We start from the raw sequence: 17,505 nt of genomic DNA on the forward strand, positions 1-17,505 counted from the left end.
AAACTATCCCTATAGAGAATCTCAAATTTAATTGGATTAGGGAGCCGACAGCAGCCGTGCAGCGGGCCCAGACCCACGCGGCCGAAGCTCCTGCAAACTTGGGCGCGCGCTCGCGCCACTGCGCCGGCGGCCCGAGCGATGAAGATGGTGGCGCCCTAGACGTGGTTCAACTCCAACAGCTGCTGCCTGTGCTGCCATGTCCACACCGGCACCATCCTGCTCGGCGTCTGGTACCTGATCATCAATGCCGTGGCCCTGCTGATTCTATTGAGCGCCCGCCCTGGCTGATCCAGATCAGTATCGCTTTTCAAGTTCTGAACGCGGAGGTGACTTGGAGGTCATGGATGATGCCAACATGTGCATTGCTATAGCAATTTCTCTTCTCATGATCCTGATCTGTGCAAGGCTACTTCTGGTTATCAGCATCATCTTGACTTTTAAGGGTTACTTGATTAGCTGTGTTTGGAACTGCTACCGATACATCAATGGCAGGAACTCCTCCGCTGTCCTGGTTTATGTTACCAGCAAAGACACTACGGTGCTGTTACCCCCGTACGATGATGCCACCGTGAATGGCGCCGCCAAGAAGCCGCCACCACCTTATGTGTCTGCCTAAGCCTGGAAGTGTGGCATAGCTGGGAGCGATGTCTTGACTTTCATACATCAGAGCAGTAGTTCTTTAATTTTACTTCTGAGATGAGCTCTCTGTGCCTATTTGTTGCTGAAAGGCTACAATTTCAAATTTTAGATGTTAAGTTGAAACTCTCTGTAGTTTGAAACCTATGCTTTAGCTAGAGCACCGTGATAGAGTAACTGTAGAATTCTTTCTGTGGGGTTGGGGTGGGCTCCCCTAGTCTTTCCTCAGCATTGAAACTACCCAACAATACAGATGAACCTTTTGTCCAAGGAGTCTGTTGTACGTGCTGAGCCCCAGAGTTGAAGAATTTGTGACACTTTTCTCTCCATTCCCTCCTTTCTCTTTTGAAAGCGTTAAATAAAATCAAAATTATACAATGCTTTTCTTAGGCCACTCCAGTTTATAGAACAAACCCTTAGGAGAAAAGGAATGTTAATCGTGTAAGGAGTCCATATATACACATAAATAAAACATAAATTTCCTTAGATCCTTTATGATTTAAATTCAGTGACAATTTGAGTTTGCTGGTCAAGGATTTTGTCCACGGGTTAGAGACCCTTTGTCAATTGCCGGCAGTGAGGACAGTCAGTCACCACCCCGATGGCTGCTCTTGTACACCCACGTCTGGGGTCACGGCACGGTGTGTTAGAGGGGAACCAATTGGTACTGTGTTGTATCAGGTTCTCCCTTTCTCACAGTTTCCCATCCCCACTCAGAGCCTAGCCTGACTCAGGGAGGACATCCATCAGCTTTTGTCAAGTGGAATTGCTGATATGTATTTACCCAACAATCTGAAAAAAAGGTTTTCTTCTCTTCCTGCAAGGCACATCCTACTACTTTGAATTTCTGAGTATGCCTCGTCATCTTTTAAAATGAGTGTAAAACAGACTTCAGAAAAATGGGAGGTGGCGGGGGTGCTTTCCTTGCGAAATGCCCTTATCTTGACTACCTGAATTTCAAGGGACTTTTATATATCCGTATGTTCAAAAGTCACAGCTCTCCTGTTTGTTCATTATTGAATGTGCTGTAAGTGAAGCCATTTGCAATTAAAGTGAGATTTGCCCACATCCAAAAAAAAAAAAGTAATTGGATCAGCCTGTAGAGCAATTTACACCCCCAGAGTATGGTGGAAAGTAATAAAGCAATCAGCCAGCAATAAGTGGAACTTAAAGGCTGGTTATGGTCAGGGAAAGAGATGGTCAAAGAGAGCCTTGCCAAAATTGCGGTCATCCTAGGGTGACAGGGTGCATGGCCAAGGCCTCACTCTCCAAGGAGCAACTTCAGAGGTGTCCCACTGTGGGGATGAGACAGAGCTCAGGAACCTGGTCCAGCTGGTCACTAAACAGACAAGCAAATAACAGTAACAAGCCTGGAGGTGAGGTCAGTACCCAGAGTTGCTAAATATGTTACTTTAAATGTCCAGGTTCCAAAAATAAAGACAAAATTTAAGAGGCAAAAAAAGAATGCAAAGAAACAAGAAACTGTGATTCACACACAGGAAAAAAAACAGGCAACAGAAACTGTGAGAGAGGTCACATGTTGGAGATTTAACAAAGATTTCAAAGCAGCCATTGTAAATATATCCAAAGAACTAAAAGAAATGATGCATGAAGAAATAAAAGAACGTGCCTCATGAAATACAGAATATCAATAAATACACAGAAATTATATATAAAGAGAACCAAATAAATATTGTGTAGCAGAAAAGCATAATGATTGAAATTAAAAATTCACTAGAGAGACTCAGAAGTTAATTTGAACTGACAAAAGAAAGAATTAGCAAATTCAGAAACAGATCAACAGATATTATGCAATGCAAAAAACAGAGAGAAAAAAAGAATGAAGAAAAATGAACAGAGCCTAAGAAACCTGCAGGAAACTATCAAGCATACCAACATATGCATAATGAGAATCCCAGAAGAGGGGACAGAGCAAAATGCAGAAAAAATATTTGAAGAAACAATGGCCCCAAACTTCCCAAATTTGATGAAAGGCATGAATTTACACATCCAAGCAGCTCAACAAATTCCAAGTAGGGTCCACACCAAAAGACACACTTTTAAGAGACAAAAACAGAGAATCTTGAGAGCAGCGGGAGAGAAATGACTCATCACATACAAGGGATCTGCAAGAGATTAACAGCAGATTTCTCACCAGAAATCATGGAGGCCAGAAGACAGTGGGATATCATATTCAAAGCGCTCAAAAGAAAAAAAAAAAACCTGTCAACCAAGAATCCTATTCCCAGAAGTTATCTTTCAAAAATGAAGGCAAAATGAAGACGTCACCAGATACTAAAAAACTGAGGGAAGTCATTGCTATCAGACCACCCTATAAGAAACACTAAAGAAAGCCCTTCAGGCTCAAAGCAAATGACTCCAGACAGTAATGTGAATCCATACACACAAAAAAACAAAGAGCACTGATAAAGAACCATGTAACTATAAAAGACATTATAAATGCCTATTTCTTTTCCTCTCCTAAAAAATATAATAATATATTGCATAAAATAATATGTATATAGGTGTAGTATTTGTCCTATAACATATAGAAATGGAATATCTTGGCCAATAAGAGCACAAAAGAGGTGGACAGGAGCAAAGCTTGATTGGGCTAAGGAAATGGCTCCAGATGGTAACTCAAATCCACAGGAGTAAACAAAGACAACTAGAAATGGGAAGAAAGGAGGCTAATATGACAAAAGCCATAAATATATAATAAAGTTGACCCTTGAACAACACAGGGGTTATGGGCACCAACCCCCCATGCAGTTGAAAATCTGTATATAACTTTAGAGTTGGCCCTCCGTATCCATGGTCCCACATCCGTGCACTCAACCAACTGTGGATCATGTATATATAAGCATATGTATATGCTTACTGAAGTAAGCATACAGTGAAAACAAAAAATCCACATATAAACAGACCCACACAGTTCAAAGCCATGTTGTTCAAGGGTCAACTGTAGTTCTTTCTTCTTTCAGCATTTTTAAAAGACATAAGGTTATATAAAGTAATAAATATAACAGTGTTTTGTTGGGTTTGCAACATATATAGATGTAATATATATATATGTAGGCATTGTTGTTATATATACCTATAAAACCAGGAAGAAAGAACAGAGCTATATAGGAGTAGCATTTCTGTGTCACACTGGAATTAAATTACTATAAATCTGAAACATATTCTGATAAGATGTGTAAGGTAAGGGGCTTCCCTGGTGGTGCAGTGGTTAAGAATCTGCCTGCTAATGCAGGGGACACAGGTTCAAGCCCTGGTCTGGGAAGATCCCACAGACCGAGGAGCAACTAAGCCTGTGTGCCACAACTACTGAGCCTGGACTCTAGAGCCCGTGAGCCACAACTACTGAGGCTGCATGCCACAACTACTGAAGCCCACGCACCTAGAGCCTGTGCTCTGCAACAAGAGAAGCCACCGCGATGAGAAGCCCACACACCACAATGAAGAGTAGACCCTGCTTGCCACAACTAGAGAAAGCCCATGCAGCAACAAAGACCCAACGCAGCCAAAAATAAAATAAATAAAAATTTAAAAAAAAAGATGTATAATGTAAGCCCTAGAGCAACAGATAAGGGAATAAGCTGGTATGGAAAAACCTGAACGAACTTTTTGGTCAACCCAATATATAGGGGAAAAAACCCATTAAACATTCAAATCTTACATTAGAAAATATGCAACACAAAAGCAAGCAGTAAAGGAGGAATACAGGAACAAAAAGATACAAACATTTAGAAAAGAATGAGTAAAATGGAAGATACAAATCCAACTTTATCAATAACATTAAATGTGAATGAATTTAACAGCCCAATCAAAAAACAGAGATTTTAGACACTTTAGATTCAAAGATACAAACAGATTAAAAGTAAAAAATACGGAAATATATATATCATGCAAACAGCAACCACAAGAAAGCTGGACTGGCTATACTAATACCAGACAAAATAGATTTTAAAGCCAAATAAAATGTTACTAGATAAAAATAGGGACGTTTTATAATGAAAAAGGGTATCATGAAGGTATGACAATTATAAACAATTGTAAGTATGTACCTAATAACAGATAACCAAAATACATGAAGCAAAAACTGAGGGAAATGATGGGAGAAATAGACAACTCAGCAACAACGGTTGGACACTTTAATACCCTATTTTCAAAATGGATAGAACAACTAGGCAGAAGGTCAGCAAGAAATAGAACACTTGAACAGCACTCTAAACTAGCAGGACCTAATGGACATCTACAGACTATTCCACCCCCAAGAGAATATATATTCTTCTCAAGGGCACATGGAACATTCTCCAGGATAGATCATATGTTAGGCCATGTCAAGTCTCAATAAATTTAAAAGGGTTAAAATCATACAAAGTATGTTTCTGATCACAATAGAATGAAACTAGAAATCAATAACAGACAGAAATTTGGGGAACTCACAAATATTTGGAAATTAAATAATTCTTAAACAACCAGTGGGTCAAAGAAGAAACCACAGGGGAAACTAGAAAATTCATTGTTGAAAGAAAATGAAGGTACAACACCAAAACTTATGGGATGCAGTGAAAGCAGCACTCCCAGGGAAATTTATTGTTGTAAATGCCTACTTTAAAAAAGAAGAAAGGCCTCAAATCAAGACCTGAACCCCACAAAATAAATAAATAAATAATTTCACCTAAAAAAAAAAAAAGACCTGAACCTTTGACCTTGAGAAACTAGAAAAAGAGCAAACTCCACCTAAAGCAAGAAGAAATAAGGAAATAATGAAGATTAGAGTGGAAATTAACGAAAGACAGAACAGAAAAGCAATACAAAAAATCAACAAAACCCAAAGTTGGTTCTTGAAAAGAGATCAGCAAAATCGGCAAATCTTTATCTAGACTCACCAAGAAAAAGAGAAGTGACTCAAATTGCTAGAATCAGAAATTAAACAGGGGATATTACCACCAACCTTATTGAAATAAAAAGGATTATAAAGGGATACTATGGACAACTGGATGCTAATAAATCAGGTAACTCAGACGAAATGATGCTCAACATCATTAGTCATCAGGGAAACGCTGATCAAAACCATAACGAGGGCTTCCCTGGTGGCGCAGTGGTTGAGAGTCCGCCTGCCGATGCAGGGGACACGGGTTCGTGCCCCGGTCCGGGAAGATCCCACATGCCACGGAGCGGCTGGGCCCGTGAGCCATGGCCGCTGAGCCTGCGCGTCCGGAGCCTGTGCTCCACAACGGGAGAGGCCACAACAGTGAGAGGCCCGCGTACCGCAAAAAAAAAAAACAAAACCGTAGTGAGACACTGCTCCACACCCACTAGGATGCTTGTAATGAAAATGTCAAATAATAACAAGTGCTGATAAAGATGTGGAAAAATCGGTACCCTCATACACAGCCAGTCAGAATGTAAAATAGTGCAGCCACGTTGGAAAAGAGTCCAGAAGTTCCTCAGAAAGTTAAACATGTTACCATTTGACCCAGCAACTGCACTCCTATGTACATACCCAAGAGACATGAAAACATATGCCACAGAAAAATTTCTACATGAATGTTCAGAGCACCGTTATTCTTAACAGTCAAACCTGTTCACACACACACACACACACACACACACACACACACACACAAAGCTGGACACAACTCAAATGTCTATTACTGGTGAACATACAAACAAATGTCATATATCCACACAATAGAATATCACTGAGCTATTATTAAAAAAATAGAATGAAGTACTGAAAACGTGTTACACGGACAAAACTTGAAAACATCATACTAAGTGAAAGAAGCCGGTCACAAAAGACCATATTATATGCTTCCACTTATATGTCCAGAATAAGCAAATCCATGAAGACAGAAAGTAGATGAGTGATCGTTACACCTTTGGGAAGGGGATGTACAGGGTTTACTTCCGGGGGGATGAAAAGGTTCTAGAAATGCAGTGGTGATGGCTGTACTGCTCATGTACTAAATGCCACTGAACTGTACCCTTTAAAATGGTAAAATGGTGAATTTTGTGTCATGTGAATTTGCCACAATAGAAAAAGAGATTATGGCAGTCAGCAGTAACGACGCAGACTAAGCACATTTCTGTGTTAGTAGCACACATTTTTTTTTTTTTTTTTTTTTTTTGCGGTATGCGGGCCTCTCACTGCTGTGGCCTCTCCCGTTGCGGAGCACAGGCTCCAGACGCGCAGGCTCAGTGGCCATGGCTCACGGGCCCAGCCACTCCGCGGCATGTGGGATCCTCCCAGACCGGGGCACGAACCCGCGTCCCCTGCATCGGCAGGCGGACTCTCAACCACTGCGCCACCAGGGAAGCCCAGTAGTACACATTCTTATGTGCGACTTCATTTACCAACGCAACAACGGGGCTAAGAGTCAAAACATGCTAAAAGTTTAAGGAAGTGCTATTATTCATACAAAGCAAAATTACTTGAAGAAAGAAAAATAAAGGCACTTCTTGTACATAAAAATGAATCGAAAGGAAGATAAAAGACGTAATTTTCTTTCAGGGAAAGAGTGGGTTCCCTTCTGAGAGGAGAGTGTGTCTCACCTCTCCCTGGGCTGACGGCTGTGAGGAGAGGTTTATGGTCACTCATTTTCTCCTGCCTCTGCTTCTGAGAAGCCATTTCCAGTTCTTTTTTTGCCAGGAGGGTCCCAGACGGGTAGAACAGGCCAGTGGTCTGTGTGCCCACATCCTTCTTAGGCCCAGCATCAGGCTTGGGCAAAGGAACATTTAGGGGCTGCCAGGCAGATGGAGGCTGTATGAGCAAGGCAGAAAACATTAAAAAAAAAAAACCTATAATATAAATTAATTAATTCTCCATTTTATCACAGAAAACAATTCTAATCAGGAGTAAAAGTATCTCCAAAACACTGTACTTTGAACTAAAAGGGGTTTTCAGGCCTTGTCTCACCTTCTTTGCTTGTTTTTCGCAGCAACTCCCAGCCTGAGCCCTGAAGCCAGCCCCACCCCTTGTCCACTGACTGTCTCAAATTCGGCAAATCAACTGATGCTCCCTGTCCTGCCGCCTGAGGCCTGGAAATCTATCCTCTCAGCTCTACAATCCAGAGGAGCATAGACTTTACTACCCATCCACACTCAACTACTGGGCACCTACATTTTCTCTGAGACACTCTCCTGCATCTGGGCCTGGGGACCTGAGAGGACCACCGTGCAAGGATATGTACGTTGCACACTGCACAAAAGCAATGCATCTAAAGGGGTAATATTCACCTAGTGGACGTTGTATGTTTGCATATTTATTAGGACAATTTTTATGGCAAAATAAAATGTCTAACAAAATTAGTAAATTACAGTCAATTTCCAACAGATGGCAGTCAATTGTCTTGAGAAGAAAAACACCATGTCTCATTTGCACAAAGGTGCCACCTCGGTTATTGGCAGTCCCGGGATCTGCAAGTGTTTTCATTTGGGTTAAGGAACCGTGAACTCCCTAAAAATGAATGCAAAGTTGCTGAGTGCACATGCATTCTCTCTAACAATCATCAAGCTTCAAATTCTTCTAATGAAGAGATTTGAAGAATCTAAAGAAGAGAAGAAACCCGAAAAGTCTTTCTGTAGCTTAGACAAATTCATAAAAGTCTAACACAAAGCTGGTTACAGATTAAGTCCTGAAAATAACCTTGTGAGATTTTCCTCAAATATGCCCAGTTGTTATAAGTGGCGAAAGCAATTGTACGAACCCAATATAAGTTTTCTAAAATATAAAAGAGCAGGGGGAAAGTTCTTGGTGTGCTACATAAGAAATTCACGAGACGAGAGTACATTCTATCCCATGTATTTTAAAGCTCCCTAATGACATTACATCTATTACCTTGCACACGCAGTTAGATCTCGATTTACTACAGATAAATGCATATTTACATCTTTGAATTCTGAAGAAATCACTCGAGTGTTTAAAACATAACGTGGTTGAAGGTATTTACACACCCAGTTGAAAGTCCACGAGAAAGGTCTAAGTGTTCCGGCTCTCTTCCCCTGGGTTGGCTCACAGGGTCGAGAACACAAATTCAGAGTCACAACCCCTTCCTGGGTCCAGTTCTTACTACCATGGAGGCCTCACCTCAGCAAAAGGGCCAGGTTCTCCAGCAGCTGGAGCCAAGCTGTTCTCCACACTAGGTCTTGCCAAGGACTTCACGTAAATACCACAGGAGCCACAGAATCGTGCAGATGGGTGATTGCTGGCTCCACATTTACAACAAACGGAGTAGCAAGTTGCAACGCCAGGCTAGAGGATAGAAAATACTTTTATATTTTCATGAATATCAGAGACACAATTTTCCCATACAAATTACGCCCATACCATACAATCTGCAGCCGTCCAAAGAACACATGCCCATACCATCTGACCCTGTAATTCTACCTTCTAGAATTTATCCTACAGATGGACAAATTCACAAAGAAGTATTTTCAAGACCATTCCCTGCAGGATTGTGGTTTTAGAGGAAATAACTGGAAACAGCCAGCCCTAAACGTCCAGCACCAGGGGATGGTCTAAACGCACCACGGGACATATAGACAGCAGAAAAAATAAGGAGGTTACTAACGAGATACACTGCTAGGAGCAAAGAACTGGGTCTGTGTTCATATTAAACTACCAGTTACTTATTAATGCATCGAATGGCTGAAAGAAGACCTCAGAAAGTGGGTTACAGTGATTACTTCTGGGGGTAGGAGCCGTGGGACTAGGATGGGAATGGAGACTAACCCTTCACACAAAACCTCTTGCATTATTTACATGTGACCCTTACTCCCATAAATAATTCTGAGTGTTTCATTAAAAAGGTAAGTAGACAATTCATAAAAGAAGAAAACACCAGGGGTCAATAGATGAATGAAAAGGTTTAACCTCAAAAAATGCAGATGAAAACAGCAATGAGACACCTTCTCAATCTGAGAGAACTAATGATCTCTGTCTGCAGATTCTTAGGGAAATAGGTGCTAGGACCCAAATCCCAAGAAGCGATTTCACCAAGGCTGTGGAAGGGAGGAGCCTGGCTCCGGGGGCCCCTGAGGCACAGAGAAGCTGTGTTAAAACCCCCATGGCGGCTCCATATCAAGCTTCCCCTGCTCTCACGTGGACGGGTGGACACAGGGCCGTACAGGCAGGTCAATACCCCAATCCCCCTCCCGATCCGGAAGAGAAGGAAGCCGCAGGCCAGTGCAAACCCCGGAAATACGGTGGTACTTCTGCCCCAAAGAGTAAAACTATGATGAGCTTCACCAGTGAATAAATTAGAACAAAGAACATGCGCTGCTTCATGGAAAGTCGAGGAAACTGGTGCCTCACATATCTTGAAGCCCCCGTTACCTGGGACGCCAAAGGCAGCGTGCCCACCGCCCTCGCTGTGAGGATGTTACTAGAGAAAAAGCCTGAGGAGAGGGGGCGGCCTGAGAGGTCACGGCCGAGGCTCATCCTCTCTCCTTCGGACTCTGGTTTCCATCTGGCAATGTCAACTTACTTGCCACTCCTGACACAGGAGAAGAATTATTTTCTTTGGGGGAGGGAGTTGGGATTGTCTCATGAGACTTTCTGAGACTCTGGCAGGCGGACCTGGACTAGAATCTTTGCTCCCGCTGCTAAACCCCACGGCAGAGGTGGCACGCGGGCGCCCTGGTCGCCTCTGTTTACAGATGAGGGAAAGCGAGGCACCGAGGGGGTGAGCCCCGCGATCTGAACCCAGGTCAGCCGACTCTACGCTATAGCCGGGCTTTCATCCACGACTCCATGCAGCCCCTTCAACACAGTGGCTCCCTCACGGGGCGCTCCTGCGGCGGGATTTCACCTGGTTAAGTGCAGCGCAGTCCGCAGGAGTGCTCAGCACAGGGTCAGGCTCCCTGTGTCAGCTTCCTTCCCACTAGACCTGATTTCCTGGAGGGAAAGGACTCTCATTTCACACTTTTCCCCACAAGCACAGGACCTGGGACCTGGCACCTGGGAGCCACTCAAGTAGTTACTGAATGAATCAATCGATCAATGAATAACTGACTCCATTGATAACGGAATGTGTGCACACATTATAGAAAGTGTTTACTAAGGATAATTTTTCCTCAAAGAAAACTATGCGCCCAGTGTATCCTGTTTTACTTCAGGGATTGCTCTGTTGTCCTAAAACAGACATCCTTCCAGAAAGAGGCTACCCCAGCTCCCAACACCCACAGATTCTGAGAAAGAAGACCCCTTTAGTATATACTTATCCTCGCCCCATTTATGTGCAATTAAAGGAAGACTCTTTGGGATAAAATCAAAGGAGAAACCCTTTGGAAACTTTTCCTTCAGACTTAAATTTCAATTTATCCTGCTCTTAAAGCAGGGTTTTGATACAAAACTTGCTAATCTGGGTTTCTAAATACAAAGCCTTCAGACCTTTCATTGAAATGCACAGTGATTCAGTTATACATATATACATTCATACGTATATGTGTATATATATATATTCTTTCTTCTCTTAATTTCTTTAAGAGATACATACAATTGTTTAAAACATAAACCACAACATTCTTGAAGGGCTTATGATGTATAAAGGTGTAATATGTATAACTGTAACATAAAGGATGGGGGAAAGGATATGAACCTATATAGTTGCAAGATTTCTGTATTTAACCTGATGTGGTACAATAGTAACTAATTAGACTAAAAAGTTAAAAATGTATATTTTAATCACTAGGGCAACTACTAAAAAATAATGCCAAGAAATACAGCTAAAAAGTCAACAAGAGGGCTTCCCTGGTGGCGCAGTGGTTGAGAGTCCGCCTGCCGATGCAGGGGACACGGGTTCGCGCCCCGGTCCGGGAAGATCCCACATGCTGCGGAGCGGCTGGGCCCGTGAGCCATGGCCGCTGAGCCTGTGCGTCCGGAGCCTGTGCTCCACAACGGGAGAGGCCACAACAGTGAGAGGCCCACGTACCGCAAAAAAAAAAAAGTCAACAAGAAAATTAAAATATAATTCTAAAAAGTATTCAAAAACCCCCAAAAGGCAAGAAAGTAGGAACAAAGGAAACAAAACAGATGGGAAAACTAAAAATCAATAATCAATAATAAAATGGTAGATCAAAAACCAAACATATCAATAATTATATTAACCTTTGATGGACAAAACATTCCACTTAAAAGGCAGAAATTATCACAATGGATTATTTTTTAAAAAAGGAAAAACAAAATTACAAAAATTTAAAAATGAAAAGGAAAAACAACTATATGGAAGCCAGAGACAAGGTCCAACTATATAGGCTGAAAGTAAATACAAAGATTAAAATATTCCATGTAAACAATAAAAAGGAAGGCTGGAGTGGTTCTGTATCAATATAGGCTGAAACAAGTTTAGGGGAAAAAATGTATTACAAGAGATAGAGAGGGAAATTTCATAATGATAAAGGTTAGATTCACCAGGAAGACATAACAATAAAAAATGTTTATGTGCTTAACAAAATACATGATGCAAAAAGTGACAGAATTAAAGATAGAAGTAAACAATTCCAGAATCATTGTTGGAGGTTTTCTCAGCATTTATCAGAACAATTAGAATATGATCAGCAAAGACATATAAGATCTGTGCAACATTACACTTTGACTTCAGTGATATTTATAGAATACCCACAATGACGGAACACACTTTTGAGTGCAGCTGGTATGTTTTCCAGGTTAGATTATATACTGGGCCATAAAACAATTTTCATTGACTGAAAATAACTCAAATCATAGAGGGTATGTTCTCTGACTATAATGGAATAAAATTATAAATGAGTAACAATAAGATAAGGGAAACCCCATATATTTGGAAATTAAACAACCAACCTCTAAATAAATCATAGGCCAAAGGAGAAATCACAAGGGATGTTAGAAAATATAGTTTAATAAAATTTTAATAAAACTAAACTGAATTATAATAAAAATACAACTTACATAAATTTGTGGAATATTGCTAAAGAAGTTCTTAGAGCTAAATTGGTAGTCTCTTTTTAAAAAGAAGAAAAATTTTAAATCAAAGATTTGAATTCTCACCTTAAGAAATCAGAAAGAGAATATTAAATAAAATCTAAAACAAAGAGAATAAAGGAAACAATAAAGAGCAAAATTCCAAAAAACGAAACCAAAAAATAGAGAAAGTCAATGAACCAGAAGCTAGTTCTCTGAAAAGATCAATAAAAGTTTTAAGTCTCTATGGGACTTTCCTGGTGGTGCAGTGGTTAAGAATCCACCTGCCAATGCAGGGGACACGGGTTCGAGCTCTGGTCTGGGAAGATCCCACATGCCAAGGAGCCACATGCCCATGCGCCACAACTACTGAACCTGTGCTCTAGAGCTCGCAAGCCACAACTACTGAGCCCGTGTGCCACAACTACTGAAGCCTGTGCACCTAGAACCCGTGCTCCACAGCAAGAGAAGCCACCACAACGAGAAGCCCACGCACTGCAACGAAGAGTAGCCCCCCTCGCCGCAACTAGAGAAAGCCCACATGCAACAAAGACCCAACACAGCTAAAAATAAATAAATAAATAAAATTTTAAAAAATTATAAGTCTCTAGCTGGAGAGAGAGACTGAGAAAAAGAGAGAAAAGGCGGGAGAAAGGATGAGAGAGAGAGAGGAAACTGAGAACACAAATTACAAACATCTGGAACGAAAGAGGCGGTCGCACTACAGATCCTACAGACATTAAAATGGTAAAGAGGGGAAGTCATGGAAAAAACGCCTGATAATACCAAGTGTTGGTGACAATGCAGAGAAACTGGAACCTCCATATCTCACTGGTAGGAATGTAAAACAGTATAGACACTTTGGGAAAAAAGTACAGCAACATCTTATAAAATTAAAGAGGAACTTAGATGGAACCAGCAATCCCAGTCCTATGTATTGACCCAAGAGAAATGAAAACTACGTCCACACACAGACTTGCATGTGGAATGTTCACAGCAGCATTATTCATAATAACCTGAAACTGGAAACAACCCAAGTGCCTGTTAACTGGTGAATGGATGAATTCGTTATATTATATCCATAAGGTGGAATAGTACTCAATTATCAAAAGTTTTAAAAAATTAATACATACATGAATGAACCTCAAAACACTATGGTAAATGAAGGAAATCAAACACGCGCACACAAGAGCTACATACTTCCTTAAAAGGCAATGCCACAGTGTCCAAAGGGATGAGTATTTTCTGGGGCTGGTGATTATGGGAGGGGCTCAGCTGCCAAAGAACATGAGGGAACTTTTTACGGTAACGGGATTGTTCTGTATCTTTACGGTGGTGGTGGTTTAAATGACTGTATATAACTACCAACAGTCATTAACCTGTAAAATTAAAATAGGTGAGTTTTATTGCTTATAAATAATACCTCTATAAAACTTGGAACAAAAAGAGTTCCTTTAAATCAGCTAGTCTTAGACTGTCAGTAATTAGACAAAGCATTAACAGATACCTTGGGGAATTCCCTGGCCATCTAGTGGTTAATACTCTGTGCTTCCACAGCAGGGGTGCACGGGTCCGATCCCTTGTCGGGAACTAAGATCCCACAAGCCACGTGGTGTGGCCAATTAAAAAAAAAAAAAGATATCTTGGCCAACCTTCCTGTTAAGGGGTGAATTGTTGTAAATCAACAATTAAAAAGAAAAATTTAAATAAAAGCAGAGAAAAGAAGTTACAAGTATATGAAAAACAAAGATTTTTTTAAAGGTAAATTGTATCTCCTCCAAAGAGGAGTCCTAACCCCAGCACCTAGGGTTAAATTTTTTCTTAAAAAAATATGACCTTATTTGGAAATAGGATCTTTACAGAGGTAATCAAGTTATTATAAAATGAGGTCATTAGGGGGGCCCTCATCCAGTATAACTGGTGTCCTTATAAAAAAGGGAGACAGAGAGATACACACCCAGAGGGAAGAGGGTGTAAGTCATACAGGGAGAAGGTGGCCAGGTGACTGGGGTGATGCACTCCACAGGGAGCTGGAGAGAGTTCCTTCCCTAGAGCGTCATGGACAACAGGGCTCTGGCAGCATCTTGATTCTGGACTTCAGGTGCCCAAAACTGTAAGAAAATGAAATTCTGCTGTTTCCAGCCACTCGGTTTGCGGTACTTTGTGTTGGCGGCCCCGGGATCGCAACCCCCTGCCTGCTGACACTAACGTGCTGACTACACTGACCATCACATGCTTGTCCAGCTTCCCAAGTAATTGCTCCGAGATGAGAAGCCCCCAAACAGAGAGAAATATTATACAACGCCCCCAAGGAAGCAAGTATTTTTCTTCTAAATTGGCTAGTAAACGCCGACTTCTTCATGGGATTGTTAGGCCAGGGCAAGAGCCACCAGGAAGTAATTTTAAACTTCATTTTATAAACATAAAACAGATCAGCTACACGGAACCTATTCACTATATTTAAATTCCTTCATTTTAAACACTCAAGTTAGGCTGGCAGGAAACCCAGTGATGGGTGCCCACCATGCTCTCAATTTCAAAACACAGCAGGCACACTGTGGAATTGAGTCTCTTTTTGGTTAAAGCCTCATTTCACTTGAGTGCTGAAAACTCACTGATTTTTGTTTAAAATACTACCTATAGTTGTTACCAGCACTTGTATTTTGCAACTTGCTTTCCTAGGATCGGGAATTTGGGACTTGACATGCGGTATAAAATCAGTATGTGTACATTTTGCTTATGGATATGCTGTGATCTGAGGGAATCTGGAATGTTTTACCAAGATAAAGCTTAAATTTTTTCTTAAAAAAACAAAACAAAACAAAAACAAAAAAACACAGCAGGCACAGTCCACACAGACGTGCCTGCCCGTGAGTGAAATGTGAACGGCCCCTACCCCACTGGCTGCCACCAGCCTTCCATGCAGTCACTAAACGAAATTGTAAGAAATTGCCAACTTGATTGAATCACCCTGAAGACTTTGAAAACAGTTTTGTACTGGTGAACGTAGAAATGTTGCTTTCACTTTACCGTGAGCAGCTTCTTTTGGTCTCTCCCCTCTCCTCCCCTACAAACTTCCTCTCCCCTCTGCAGACTATATTTCTTATCACTAACACTGAACATTTATCAGCCATTAAAATACAGGACTGGCACATGCAATCAACCTACCTCTTGTGATGAAGACAGGGGCCCCTCACAGGTGACACAGTATCTCAGGTGAGCAGGGTTCCCTGTGCCGCAGGTGCGGCAGATCGCTTTCTCCTTGAAAACAGAGAATGAGAAATACATGTTTCCACGGAGGCTCTCTCATTTCTTCACAGATAAATGTATTCATTTTTCCTGCCAATTCATCTGCATAGTATAGCATACTAGGACTAAAGGGTGTTAATAAGGTGGAATAATATAAGAGGTACATTATCTACCACCATGATGACTAGCAGTCAGATATTCTGATGATTTCATGATCTAAAACTTATCTTTCAAAATAACTTACATGGAACACAAGTTTGAACACACACACACACACCATGCAAAAAGGGAAACCATATGTAGCTGTGCTGATTTGAAGTGGCATCTGTAGGTTGATTCAAGTTTAAGGTTTTATTTCAAGGCATGATACTCTGAAAGCCATGAAAGCCAGAATTGAGAAGTTTCATATTTATTTAATCACGCTTTCTATTTCTTTCTTATTCAGTATTTAGTATGTAAATTCTTTAAGTCCAAGAAATCAAAGTACTGTTCAAAAAAAAAAGAAAGAGGGCTTCCCTGGTGGCGCAGTGGTTGAGAGTCCGCCTGCCAATGCAGGGGACATGGGTTCGTGCCCCGGTCCGGGAGGATCCCACATGCCGCGGAGTGGCTGGGCCCGTGAGCCATGGCCGCTGAGCTTGCACGTCCGGAGCCTGTGCTCCGCAACGGGAGAGGCCACAACAGTGAGAGGCCCGCGTACCGCAAAAAAAAAAAAAAAAGAAAGAAATAGGTGTTCCTTTGAGCAAACAGCTGTGCAAGGAAATCATTAAGCAGTCTTTCCAGCCGATCAGCCAGCTAGAGGCCCTATACTAACACCCAGACCCTGAAATTGGATTTAGGAATTATTACAACATAAAGTGTCAGACAAATGAACATAGTTTTGAAAGAAACAAACCCCAAAATGAAAAAACTGAAAGAGAGTACTCATTTGGCCTTAGGAAGGCAAAGTGACTATGTTGCACTGCTTCTGAGTTATCATTTTTTTCATTGTGGAAACTGTGCTACTTGGTGGGCTCCGTCTCCTGGCTTCAACAATAAACAGGAAGGCCCAAGACCAGCAAAAGAGTATACGTTTACAAGTAACCTAGTTCTTGGCCTGGGGTCTACCCACGGGGCTTTATATTAAATGAATTTAGATTTGCTCTGTAGTTTCTCACTTAGAAATGGAAAAGTAAAAAGACCATCTTAGAAAATGGGTCATAAGTTCAACCTTCTGAGTCAGGAACCTGGGGATAAGCTGCAATACAGAAAACAACAAGAGAAAAAGAAAAGATGGTTAACACAGCCTAGCCAGAGTTCGGCCATGGGAGGTTGGTAACTAACATCTGTTTAGTCACTGGACTATTCTGCAGAATTCCCCTGTCCTTTCCAAGTCATCCTCAAGTCCCACTTACGTAAAAGAACCCAAGGTCTTCCTAGGAGCCAGAGCCAGCTCGGGAAACCACAGTTCCCAGCCCAGAGAACGCCTCAAGGGCAGAGGCCAACTCACTGCTCCTCAAAATGGCAGAGAACCGTAGACTTGCTGTCCGTGGGTCCTGACACCTCCCAGTTCCAGCTTTCTCCCCAGTTGCTTAAGGTCCCCAAAGCATAATCTGCAATCATCAGAGCTTTTCTGTGAGATTTAAGGCAGTGATCTTCCTGATCTGGTAGAATCCACTGAGAAGTGAAAC

At 41.5% G+C, this 17,505-nt stretch overlaps 1 protein-coding gene across 14 annotated transcripts in view; it reads right to left on the reverse strand.

Moving 5' to 3' along the window:
* Nucleotides 1-17,505, reverse strand: part of DZANK1 (double zinc ribbon and ankyrin repeat domains 1) — a 74,643-nt gene that overhangs the window by 18,891 nt on the left and 38,247 nt on the right. For all 14 annotated transcript variants that reach the window (XR_010935091.1, XM_067707341.1, XM_067707339.1 and 11 more), the window contains 3 exons: nt 15,758-15,850; nt 8,738-8,902; nt 7,204-7,411 (listed from right to left, as the gene is read on the reverse strand). Coding sequence is in view for 13 of the 14 variants with exons in the window: in XM_067707341.1 (XP_067563442.1) it covers nt 7,204-7,411; nt 8,738-8,902; nt 15,758-15,850 (466 nt within the window). In the remaining variant the exon portion in view is untranslated. The remainder of the gene's footprint in view (nt 1-7,203; nt 7,412-8,737; nt 8,903-15,757; nt 15,851-17,505) is intronic.

The sequence above is a fragment of the Pseudorca crassidens genome, chromosome 15, assembly GCF_039906515.1.
Source record: "Pseudorca crassidens isolate mPseCra1 chromosome 15, mPseCra1.hap1, whole genome shotgun sequence".
Lineage (NCBI taxonomy): Eukaryota > Metazoa > Chordata > Mammalia > Artiodactyla > Delphinidae > Pseudorca > Pseudorca crassidens.